Consider the following 12,582-nt stretch of genomic DNA (forward strand, 5'->3'; position numbering starts at 1 on the left):
CTGATCGGTGTCTCCCTTTGTCTCTTACTTCCCCCCTTCTTCTCCCCCTTGCTTCCTTTAACCCCCACCCTCTCTCTCTTTCTCAGGATGATACTGAGCCGTACTTCATCGGGATCTTCTGCTTTGAGTCTGGTATAAAGATCCTGGCGCTTGGTTTCGCCTTCCACAAGAACTCCTATCTAAGGAATGGATGGAACGTCATGGACTTTGTGGTCGTGCTCACAGGGTGAGTGGCGGGAAATTGACGAGCGAAAAAACACACACCTATTTAAACAGTGTAGCCAGGGGAATGGAAAACCATGAAAAAAGATAGCCAATCATCCAGTCATTGATAACACATACAAAGTCCTGGAAAATCTTGTCAGTTCAGGAAATTCATTTCAACAAATTCCCCTATTTTCCTCAAGCTGTGAATGAACTATGGGCTATCTATCAGAGCTCCCCAAAACAGAAACCATTGACATCTGAAAGACCTAAGTTATGGTCACGATCCTAATAATGTTCACGTCACATGGTAGCACATGCAGGTTAACATTTCTTTCTCCCCAATAGTCGAATAATGTTACATTTGTTAATAAGCGTGTTGCTAAAGTTGACGTGTAATTTCTTAGCAAGCAAGAGATGATTTCATAGATGAGCTACAGCCATAGACTGCATCTCTTTTTTAAAATCAGACCTGCACAGACAGGAATATATTAGCGTACGGCGCAAACCCTGTTTGCTGTAACCTCTAGATCATCACTGCAAGTGTCCGGGAAAAGATCTGCAAAATGATCACTAGAAAAGAGTGTGAACCCTGTACACATCATGTGTTGTAGTGTGTGTGTGTGTGTGTGTGTGTGTGTGTGTGTGTGTGTGTGTGTGTGTGTGTGTGTGTGTGTGTGTGTGTGTGTGTGTTTGTGAATGTTCTATCCCTGCTCCTTTGCCCTAATGAATGGCCCCATTCTGGGCAAGGCAGCAGTCAGATCACAGAGCGGAACTGCAGGCCGCCAGCAGCCTGGGTAGAGAACAAATGTCACCACAATATACACAGAGACAGAGGGGGTTGGGGGTTGGGGGGAGGGGTGGCACAGAGGGGAGAGGCATTGGATAGAAGGTATTAAAGGAGGATGTACAAAGATTCCCTGGTGTCGGTTGCTAAAAGAGAGTAGACAGAGAAGCAATGAGAACGACTGGAAAGAGACAAATGAAGTGTTCAGGAAGTGATGGAAAACAAGCAAGGGAGAGAAAACTGTCCTCTTGAAAAAAGCAAAGGTTTGCAGTACAGAAACTCCAACATAAAACAGGACTCCAGTTGTGATTTGGACACCTCTTTACTGCAGCAGTGGGACCGTGTATAAGGGCCAACACTAAAATGTGTGAGCTTTAGATGCCAAGAGCCATGGTAAAAATGTTTTTGGGAAAAGGAGGAAAGGGCTCGATAGTTACCTCAATGAGTGAAGTTCTGTAAATGGCAATCATGATATTTGATATGAACGCTCAGTGAGAAGCTAGCAATGAGGAATATCAAAGACAAGGTGTCAACGAGGGTAAGTTTAGACGCATGATTAGATAAGTACGATAGAGTTACAATCCCGATTAGATCATTGATCATAGAGAAGGACCGCAGTAAATGGATAATAAGTTGGATTGACAGAAATAAAGAGAGGGATGAGGAGCAAAACGAAAGCGTGTACATACGTGCAAACGGCTTTCAGTGATGTAAAAAAAATACACTGTATGTCTTTACCAGATGGTTCTGTTTTTCTGTTGATCCATCCATCCATGTGACCAAATGACAGGACTTTAAAGATCATTTCTTTCTCCTTTAAGTAGTTTTATAGGCTTTTTCATACTGTCACATATGGGTGTATAGGTGCAGTTTTTGTAAGGGATTAATGTGATTTACATGACTTAATCATTAGGAAATGGTTAGTAAAAGTGAAGAGTCAGTATTATATGCCTATCATATAGGTGAATATCTTATTGCTGATGTAACTGAGCCACAAAACGTAACTTTTAATCTAATTATTCGACGATTTTCACAAAGCTTAAGAATTGTTTGTTGATGCCTGTTTCAGATTTTAACAACATACTTGAGGCCTGGTTCTCTTGTTTCTTGTGTTTTTCCTTCCGACTTTGCAAGTTTTGCATCACACTGTTTGTGTTTGTTAAAAAAGCAAAGTGAACAGTAAGTCACTCCACTTTGACAGCAGTGATACTGTTCTCCTGTGCCGTTCACACCCTAGACAACATGCAAAGTGCTACTATAGGCTACTGTGTCCAATGCAATGATTGTGTGGGAGTGCTGGCACAGATTAATACGTTGAGGTCATTGTATGTTTTTGTGCATGCATGTGGTGATTTGGAGAGCTTCATGGGTTACATAAACATTGTGCATCTTTGCTGACAATGCACCGGGGAAAAAGATGACACACACACACACTCACACACACACACACTGAGTGAGTGAGCACTCAGTCTGGCAGTATGTCCTTATGCTTTAATAAGAGCAATCATGAAGCCAAGCTCATCTCAGCGTGGAACAACAGAGTGACTGTAAGATAGAAGAGGAGTGTGAAGACGAGTGGCAGCGAGACGGCAGGAAGTAGCGAGATGCTAGAGAGGAAAGAGACGCAGAGCAGAGGGAAGCGAGGCAGATCCTTAAAACTTCCAGTAAATGCCCCGTCTCTCATAATCCCCCCACCCCCCTCTGTTTTGACAGTGAAACCCTTTGAGCAGGCATGACACAGCAGTTAAATAATCAGTGTCTCCAGCACTGGCATTGCTGCTGTTGTAGTGGAGATGTTGATCCAACATGCAAGCAGCACATTTTCTCACAATTAAAGTCCAGATGAGAGTAAAGTCTGTCTGTAGTGACAACCCGTGTTTAAGATTGTAACCGCAAACGACTTCCTGCTTTAGTCGTTGAAGCCGACAAACACGGGCATTGTTCGTATGTTGATACTCCTTAGACTCTTTTTAGGCTGCATTCCCAATATTTTTAAAGTGTTCTTGCAATCTAACAATCCTCTGAACAAAAGATGAGAATGTCTGAGAAGTAACAAATCACTCTGGGCACTCCATGAAAAGTCAGCGGAAATGACGCTCTATAGATATATGAGTTCATGAGTTAGAGTAAAGAAAGTCAAGCAAGATGTAAAAAAGCGAAGCCAAATAAAGAAAAGCAAACAAAACAAGTATTTTGTGACGTAATCAACAGTCATGCAACACGACCCGTGGCCTTCATCTCTGTGTCCACCAGCTGTGCTGTTATCATTTTGCAGCAAAGCAGGAAGCTGCAGCAAGATGTCCAGCCAATATGCTGCAGCACTTAAGGCACACACACACTGTACATTCCCATGATGCATTATGTACACTGACTGAAGTCGATACATTTTACACTCACACACACACACACACACACACACACACACACACACACACACACACACACACACACACACACACACACACACACACACACACACACACACACACACACACACACACACATCCTTTGTTGTGCTCTCTATGAATGGGGGTTGTGTTTTTAGCAGTGCTGCTCTTTGAAGATGAAAGGCTACTTGGCCTTTCCATCCACCCCTGGACAAACCTTTGATAACACACTGACCAATGCACACACACACACACACATACACGTGCACACGCATTTCCATTTCAAACATTGCTTTCCATTTCCTACTCAATCCAAGTGCACTTGCTCGCACGTCACATAAGAAGACAAACACACGAATGGCACTTAACATGTCTGAATGGATTAGCTATTCACTTCCAAACCCTGTTGGATGTCAGTGGATTTGTGTGCACCCTTGTTTCTGTGCCCAAGTGTGTGTGCATTGTTGACCTATCTGTTGTAGTAAATTGCCAGAGTGATTTGGCCCTGGGAATAAGCTAGTTGTTTTTTATGCCCACTATTGATTATTAGTCCAATTAACTGTAGTTTACAGCCAGCCTGCCTTGCATCCTTCCCTCTGTTCCTCCTCCTTATACCCTCGTTCAGGTTCTTTTGATTAGATACCACTGGTACGGCGGGGGAGAAAGAAAGGAGACAAGGATCCTTTACCTTGTATTCAACTGAAATTGGCTTCATCTATGTTCATAGTAAAAGAACGTCAGTAAGAATATTGCCTTATTTTTACATAAAATATGTCTCCGTCACCCTCCTTTGTCATTTAAGAAGGATTGTGAAATCATGCTCTCTTAAAGTCTCCCAGTTTAAAATGTGTTTTGTGGAGATTGTGAAAAACAGCTGTCACATTCAGATAATTTAATACTGTATATGCCACTCTATGGGCACTAGCTTGAAGCGGTGTGTGTGTGACATTTTCTTCACCTTACATTTTCTATGATTGTTTCCTGATGTTAAAAGGAATGTAATATATAATAATAAATAGTAGGATATCGATTATCTAAGTATGTACACAATAGTTGAATCATTAGCCATATAGGACATGGGGAGGGTTTGAGAATGGATAAAGCGATGTGGTCAGTGATGTAAACAGAGATAATTAGCCACATTTAGCTGAAGTCAGCAGGAAAGCAGGCGGAGAGAGCGGGCAGAAAAGATCCTGTTTGTATAATGCGTTGGTGTCCCATGAGAACGGGTCTGTAGGGAGATTGCATAATAGCAATATTGCTTAATGTGATTGTGCTCCTCTGGACACAGTGCAGGTATATTTACCTGTTTGTGTGTGTGTGTGTGTGTGTGTGTGTGTGTGTTTAGTTCAAGGGTATAATATGTACTGTAGGAAGCATCCACATTCCTGTCAGGGAAGAAATAGTTCTCCATTGGTTGTTCCGAATGACCTACTTTCTAGTGTGCATATGTGAATAAAATTATGCTCACTCAATATGTTTGATCTCCAACCAGCGCCTGTTTGTCGTGCAGATGTGTGTGTGTCCCTGTGTCTATTTCCATCTATGTGTCTATTTCTGTATGTGTGTGTGTGTGTGTGTGTGTGTGTGTGTGTGTATGTGTGTGTTTGTCCGTGTGAGTTGTGATGCATTTACATTACAGAAAGAAGAAAACCAATCAATCAGGCTCCTCCCTTGGCCCTGTTACCAAGGTGATACAGAGATTCTATCAATGAGCCAAGGTCCCTGTTGCCATGGAAACACTTATGAATGAGAAAGGGGCCCAGTAACCGTGGAGACGGTGTGAATGAGGAACTGCCTCATCGGCTTGACACTGTTTGTGACGGTGGATGCTGTTTAGTAACTGATTTCTGTATTTTTATTTTTTATTTTTATTATTATTATTATTATTATTATTATTATTATTATTATTATTATTATTATTATTATTATTATCATCGTCATTATCAATGTTTGTGCTATAATCAAAGTCATGTTACAGATATAGATTACATAGGGATTACAAGAAAATGTGTAATTGCAGGGAAATTGCATTCCCAATAATGCAGATACGCACACACACAACACAAAACGTGTGTGTGTGTGTGTGTGTGTGTGTGTGTGTGTGTGTGTGTGTGTGTGTGTGTGTGTGTGTGTGTGTGTGTGTGTGTGTGTGCGCACAGTGAGATACTTCCATTGAACTGTTCCTCCACACATGCATCTACACCCACACACCTCCATGTGTAAAATGATGCTTTAAGCTTAATCCTGTATGTCCCCACATTTTGAACATGGAAATCACAAAGCTAACTAACATCATATCATTTATCATTCTCCACTGATCTCCCAGTCTGAATGTTGTTACTTTATCATTACTCATTTCTTTTAATTGCATTTCTTTCCCCTTGTGCAATACAATGTGCATTTCTCCGTCCTTTCCTACATCACCTGCCTCTCTTCCCTTATTTCCATGCTCTATTGCATTGGTGCAGTGTTCTTTGTTGCCAAGCATCTTTTCTGCTAATGTATCCTCTTGAGCAAAACACTAAATCCTTGCTTTGTGGGTGATGTTGTGTAGCTGATTTTGCACTCTGACCTCCCTTTGAAGCAGAGTGCTCAACACTATCATTTTGTTATAAGAGTAGCACTATATTTTTATTGAAAATACAACAATGTGTCAAAGTAATAAGAAAAAGCTACTAACTCTGAGAACCTGAATATGGCAGCACAGTCACAGTATTATGTAAAGCATTATCTAAATCACTTAGCAATTGAAGTTGTATTTATACTATACTATATATATATTTTTTTTTTTAAATGGAGACATGGTTTTTAGATTACCTCAAAAATATCTTTGTTTTTTTATGAACTGCAATATCTCCGTTACTTATTGGCACCTTTCTGCCTTACATATGTACATGTGAGAGGCCAAAGGGCACGATCGCTGTCATTTGTAACCAAACACACAGCTGAAGCACAGTTCTGCCTCGTGACCAAACCAGGGACCTGCGATCAGTTACAAGTCAGCCTCTGATGAGGCATTTGATATCACACAATGTCATTACAAGGACCCCAGCCTACGGTGATGGAGCACCGACCACTGGGGTGAGGGGGTGGGGTGAGGGGGCTTCCTGGTAATTCAATGCAGCCTCCACCTATAGATCCTGGGTCAGTGATACTTTTCCCTTCTTGCCATTTGTATAGTTTTCTTCAAAGCTGTGATTAAAGCTCTGCTGTGTCACTGGGCCTCTTAGTGAAACAGACGAAAGTGGAAATGTGTCAGAGAGAGCGAAAGAGAGAGGGAGAGAGAGAGCGAGGGAGAGAGAGAAGTGGGAAGAAGGATGATTCACAGTGTGCGTCAGACGAGGGAACTGACTGGAAGTCTGTCGGCACAAAGGAACATCTTTACCATTTGAAGAACACACACACACACACACACACACACACACACACACACACACACACACGCATGCTGTTTACAAGTCTTTATCCAGCTTATACAGGTGTTGTGACACACATCACATCACGTTTACTCTGCAGTCTGGCGACGGCTCGAAGAGAAACATTTTAAACGCACTAGGAATAAAAATAGGTTTGAAATAAGCAAGTCAGCATCTCTGATGTTCACCGTCTGCCAGTGCTCTCTCTCTCTCTCTCTCTCTCGCTCTGTCTCTCCATGCCTCTGACTTTCTCTTCTCTCTCTTCTAACCTCCCCCTCTTGTCCCCTTATCGTCACTCTCTTCCCCATCTCTCCTTTTTCATTTTATATTCACTCTGTCATCCTGTTAAAAAACACTGTCCCTTCAGCCCATCCCTTTCTCCTCCTGATACACTTCTCAGTCCGACTTCACTTGTCAGCTCTATTGATCGGCTCAGCTCTTAGAGGCTTTACATACAGTGCTCACACAGTTTCTTGTAATGACCTGGCAGGGGGGCTGTGTTGAAGTGTGTGCGTGTGTGTTTGTAAAAGTGAATGTGGCTGACTGACAGTGACGAGCTTGACTCGCTTAAATATTGATTACCTTTGCACACTCTTGTGCATTTGTTTCCATCCCTTTAGGATCCTGTCCACTGTGGGTTCAGATTTTGACTTGCGGACCCTCAGGGCTGTGCGAGTATTGAGGCCCCTCAAACTGGTGTCCGGTATTCCCAGTAAGTCAAAACTCTTAATTTGACATTGAAAAGTAAAGACTTTTTTATAGTTTTTCGCTAGCCTGCTGCCTTTATCCCAAACCACTCCTTTGTTATTACTTAGTTGAATAAATGACATTTCTTTTTATGTGCAGATACCTTTCTGATTTTATAGGAGGATCAAAATAGCAAAGAGAAGCATTTTGTGTCAACGTTTTATGCAGCTTCTGTGTTGCTCTGCATAATGCAACCCCATTGTTCCAACAAAAGTGGTTCTCCTCTGCTCCTTTTTTAAATGTTATAGCGGCAGTAGTGTTCCAGCACCACTGCAGTGTTATTAATAGCGTGGACTCCACTACAGAGCTGAACAGGCAAACACAGGCTTACTCATCACAAAAGACACTGAGCTTCCTGTGAAAACCAAATTAGAGTTTTATTCCAATATGTGATGTGTAATACAGCTTTAAAAGTGTGGTGCGTTACCCAAAAACATTTCCCACAAAATGAAACTGTTGACCCTTTTTATTTGAGAAAAAAATTCAGGTACAGTCGAATTAACCTCAAAATAGATGTGATTGTTGAAAACACATCAACATTGAAACTGATGATGGATAATAATGTTCTGAACACTGTGTCCTCCAGGCTTACAGGTGGTGCTCAAATCCATCATGAAGGCCATGATTCCTCTGCTGCAAATTGGCCTGCTTCTTTTCTTTGCCATCCTCATGTTCGCCATCATCGGCCTGGAGTTCTACATGGGCAAATTCCACACAACCTGCTTTGACAATCACACAGGTAAACCAGATTGTTTGTGTGTATATGCCACTAGTGTTAGGGTTCATTTTCTAACTTTTCCAGTTGAGAAAGACTTGAAATACTCGCAGTACTAAAATTAGAAGAAATTTAGCTCAACAAAATAGTATTTGCCGTTAAATAGTTTGTTGTACATTTCATGTTAATGTGATGGTAAAGGCGCTTTCCACAGATGTAGTCAGATTCATTGGTAATTTCTGCATACATCATTTCTGCAATTAATTATAATTAAAACGGTTGAAAACATGTTTGTTGTCCTATGGCGCAATAATGATGAATTTCAACTCTTATTCTAGCAGGTTAGCCTATTTTATTGTGTCATGACTATTTTATGTCACCTCTACCTTTTTTGTTGCCTCTTCCTTCCACACATTTGATTCCAGAAAGGCTAAATCATATTTTCAGCCAACGGAGAGTACTCTCTATTCTCACCAATCAAACAATGCCCATTGTCTTGAAACCCCTCCCCACTTTCATCCATGTTCAGGTGAGATCCGAGAAGAGTTTCCATGCGGGACAGAGCCTCCGTCGCGGCTGTGTCCAGAGGGCACCATGTGCAGACAGTACTGGCTGGGACCAAACTATGGCATCACCCAGTTTGACAACATCCTGTTTGCTATCCTCACTGTCTTCCAGTGTATCACCATGGAGGGCTGGACGGACCTGCTCTACTATGTATGTACTGCTGACACAATATCTGAAAAAAATGAATTTTGAGTCAAATACAGCTGCATTTTAATGTTATGTTTGCCCAACATGTCGAGCAATCGTCTCAATAGTGATTTCATGGGACAAAACATCCAAGATAAGTGTGAAAACGTCCAAAGATGTTCACCTGTACACCCTGTGAGTCTGCTCATACAGTAGGTAGCAGGTCTTGAACAGTGTCATCACTCATGCCCAAGACTGAATAGCTTTCTGCCCTTCATGGCAACGGTTGCTAGGAGACCAGAAAGAGATGAGGGTCTTTGAGTGTTACTGTAGTCGTCTCTCTCCCCATCCCCTCTACCTCTCAGTCCGCCTTATTCTTCCCTTTTCCTTTTTTTCTTTCTTTCAATTTTCATTTTTTCTTAGCTCACTTTCCTCCCTTTTTTTCCCTTCCTCCCTCTCTCTCTCTCCCTCTCACTCTGAGTCTCTCTCTCCCTGTGTCCCTCCTTCCCGTTGCTGCTCTATATTTAAAAAGGCCTGTTCAGCCCAAGTTATTCTTGCAGCTGCTTGGGAGGGGAGCGATAAAAGTTTAATGGTAGAAAAGAGGGTCTGCGGTTCATTGGGTACACAGCAGCAATACCGACGTACATGCAGGAAGAGGCAAAGATGGGGGAAGGAGGAGAAAGGGGGACGTTAGACAGGGAGGCTATGAGAGGTAGAGAGCAAAGTGGGAGATAGAAAAAGGGGTGTAGGTGGGAAAGGTTGAAATAACGAATCAGTGTAAGGTGAGGGGGGATGGAAAAAATGCACAAAAAAAGGAAGGAGAAAGGTAAAGCAGTAGGAATGAAGGAAATAATGAACAAAAATCAAAATGAATGAAATAAGGAACGGAAATCAAGAGAAATGGGTCCCAAAGAATAATGCAAAATGAGAAAACAATAAGGTGTGACTAAAGAAAATGGAGGGAGTCTGGACAGGAGGATGGAAGAGACAGAGAGGGAGGGACCGAAGTCTTTGGTATACATTATTTACGCTGCACTGAGCAGCTAAATAGAGTGGCAGATATGCATTTACTTATTGAGATGACTTAAAGGAAAATCATGTCAGCCCTGCTGTTGTTTATATTTCCAACAGCGGTGGACGGCACTTTTTGAGTGCATTGACCTCGATTTGTTTTAATAGCTACAATGTCTGGACATTTAATGATGACTTTAAGGCCATTTTCTAACCTGTTCACTCAGATGTTTTTTTATTATTACACTATTGATTTGACAGTAAGACACATAACATGTGTGCAGTGCCTTGAAGCAAATAAATGCACCTTAATTTGACAAGCAGGCTTAATAAATGACACCGGTCATTTCTTTAGTGCACAGACAACAAACCTTTCACTTTCAGCACAAACAGACCGAAACAAATGCCATTGCAGTTGATTGATGCAGCTGAACCCGTTCTACCTGTGCCTGTTTTACGGGTTTATTCTACGTGTTCTGGAGACGCAAGAATGTCTAATGTCTTGGGTCATTATGACTTATGAAAAATTTCCCAGAGCAAAACATTTATTACTTTTGTCTGATGTTTCTGCATGTGTGTTTCCAGAGCAACGATGCCTCAGGGAGTGCATGGAACTGGATGTACTTCATCCCCCTCATCATCATTGGCTCCTTCTTCATGCTCAACCTGGTGCTGGGTGTATTGTCAGGGTAAGTGTGTGTGAGAGGGTTCGTTCTTTATTGTATGTATGTCACGCTAAAAATGCGAAGTAGCTACGTTAAAAGTATCTAAATGAACGTGGTGTGTGTGTGTGTGTGTGTGTGTGTGTATGTGTGTGTGTGTGTGTGTGTGTGTGTGTGTGTGTGTGTGTGTGTCTGCAGGGAGTTTGCCAAAGAGAGAGAGCGTGTGGAGAACAGAAGTGAGTTCCTGAAGCTCAGGAGACAGCAGCAGATCGAAAGGGAACTCAACGGTTATCTGGAGTGGATCTGCAAAGCTGGTATGTACAATCTACTGCATGTGTGGTTCATTTTACACACAAAACATAATATACAAACATAAAGACATATCGCGACCCAAAAGATTTCAATCATCACTCCATTGTTATGATAGTTTGATACATGGAGACAGGTGCATGTGATATTAGGACATTATTAAAGCAAACTCATCACTTTCTGCTGCTGCTTCACAGTCAAATCCTATGAACAAGAGTTTTGATGATTTTACTGTGAAGCAGCTGCAGGAAACAAGGACCTATCCACACTGGGGTAATAATTAGCTATTTTATTGTATTTTATTTGCAAGAATAAAATTTGAGCTTTGTAGTTTTGTACTGTAGTTTGAAGCACAATCAAACAATAAATAATCAAGTTTAAATTATCAGGGAAGTTTATAATGTATACTTTCTTCCCAGTGTAATACAAACTTGAGTCATAGCCGATACCTTTTATAGCTGAATATAAGAGTGCATCCTTGATTTAATTTACATTCCTGTGGCAAGGATTAAAGACTCTTGTTTGATGCTCGGACAGAGAAGGCCGGCTGTTGTCCGTGGTTCTCTTTATCTCTCTTTTCTTTTTACTCTGACCCATCTGCTGAGGGAAGGGAAGATATAGACACGATAAGAGGAATGGAGGGTTGGATGTTGGAAGGAGCAGATAAAGGGGCAGATAGAAAGCACCGACCTTTTGATCTTCTTGAAAAGACAATCTACATAAAAACAAGGAGGCTAAAATACAAAAGAGGGAGGGATGAGGGGCGATCACAGGTGCAGGCCAGAGACTTTGTTTCCAGCTTTCAAATAAAAGGGGAAATGGTAATTGATGATAACAAAAGATTGATAGATATTGTTGTCATCAAAGATTTATTAAATGTGCCATATTAAAAAATAATTCATGTGTGTTTTGCAGAAGAGGTCATCTTGGCGGATGATGACAATGAAAATGATTATGATGGTATGAATTTACTGATTTTTTTTTGTGGTGTGAGTGCCTGATTTTTAAAATGATATTATTAAATTGAACATATCGGTACTGTTGTGTTAGAGAATGAACACAACATGTTTTTTCTAATAACAGGCTCCCGTAGAAGAGCCACAAAGAACCATAAGAGCAAAGCTGAGCTCCTCAACCCAGAGGAGGGGGAGGGAGATCTGGCAGTGGGTAAGAAACATACTCAATGTCTCTCTCTCACTCTCTCTCTCTCACACACACACACACACACACACACACACACACACACACACACACACACACACACACACACACACACACACACACACACACACAAACACACACACACTCAAAGGCAAACCACAGGTACATACAGATGCTATCTTATCTTGCATATCAGCATTACCTGACCCTCCTCTCCTCTCCTTCCCTCTCCTCTCCTCTCCTCTCCTCTGCTGCTCTGCACTTCTCTCCTAGTGTTCTCCTTTTTCCTCTCTACGCAACCCCCCCATCTCTCCACCTTTTTGTTCTCCCTTCTACTTCTCTCCTACAACCCCTCTTTCTCCACCCATACTACGCAACTCTCCCTATTTTTGCATTTTTTTTAAATCTTTTATGTAGTATATGTTGTGTACTGGATATCATGTCATTTTGGGCACCACAACAGACAGCATAATCTGCTATAAAGAAC

General features: G+C 41.6%; 1 protein-coding gene across 1 annotated transcript in view; it reads left to right on the forward strand.

The window, feature by feature from the left end:
- cacna1aa (calcium channel, voltage-dependent, P/Q type, alpha 1A subunit, a) overlaps positions 1-12,582 on the forward strand; it is a 70,287-nt gene that overhangs the window by 16,071 nt on the left and 41,634 nt on the right. Inside the window, 8 exon segments of the mRNA XM_054607580.1 lie at positions 87-226; positions 7,418-7,509; positions 8,131-8,283; positions 8,789-8,976; positions 10,549-10,652; positions 10,824-10,939; positions 11,850-11,894; positions 12,018-12,101. Coding sequence (XP_054463555.1) covers positions 87-226; positions 7,418-7,509; positions 8,131-8,283; positions 8,789-8,976; positions 10,549-10,652; positions 10,824-10,939; positions 11,850-11,894; positions 12,018-12,101 — 922 coding nt within the window.

This window comes from Anoplopoma fimbria, chromosome 11, assembly GCF_027596085.1.
Source record: "Anoplopoma fimbria isolate UVic2021 breed Golden Eagle Sablefish chromosome 11, Afim_UVic_2022, whole genome shotgun sequence".
In the NCBI taxonomy this organism is placed as follows: domain Eukaryota; kingdom Metazoa; phylum Chordata; class Actinopteri; order Perciformes; family Anoplopomatidae; genus Anoplopoma; species Anoplopoma fimbria.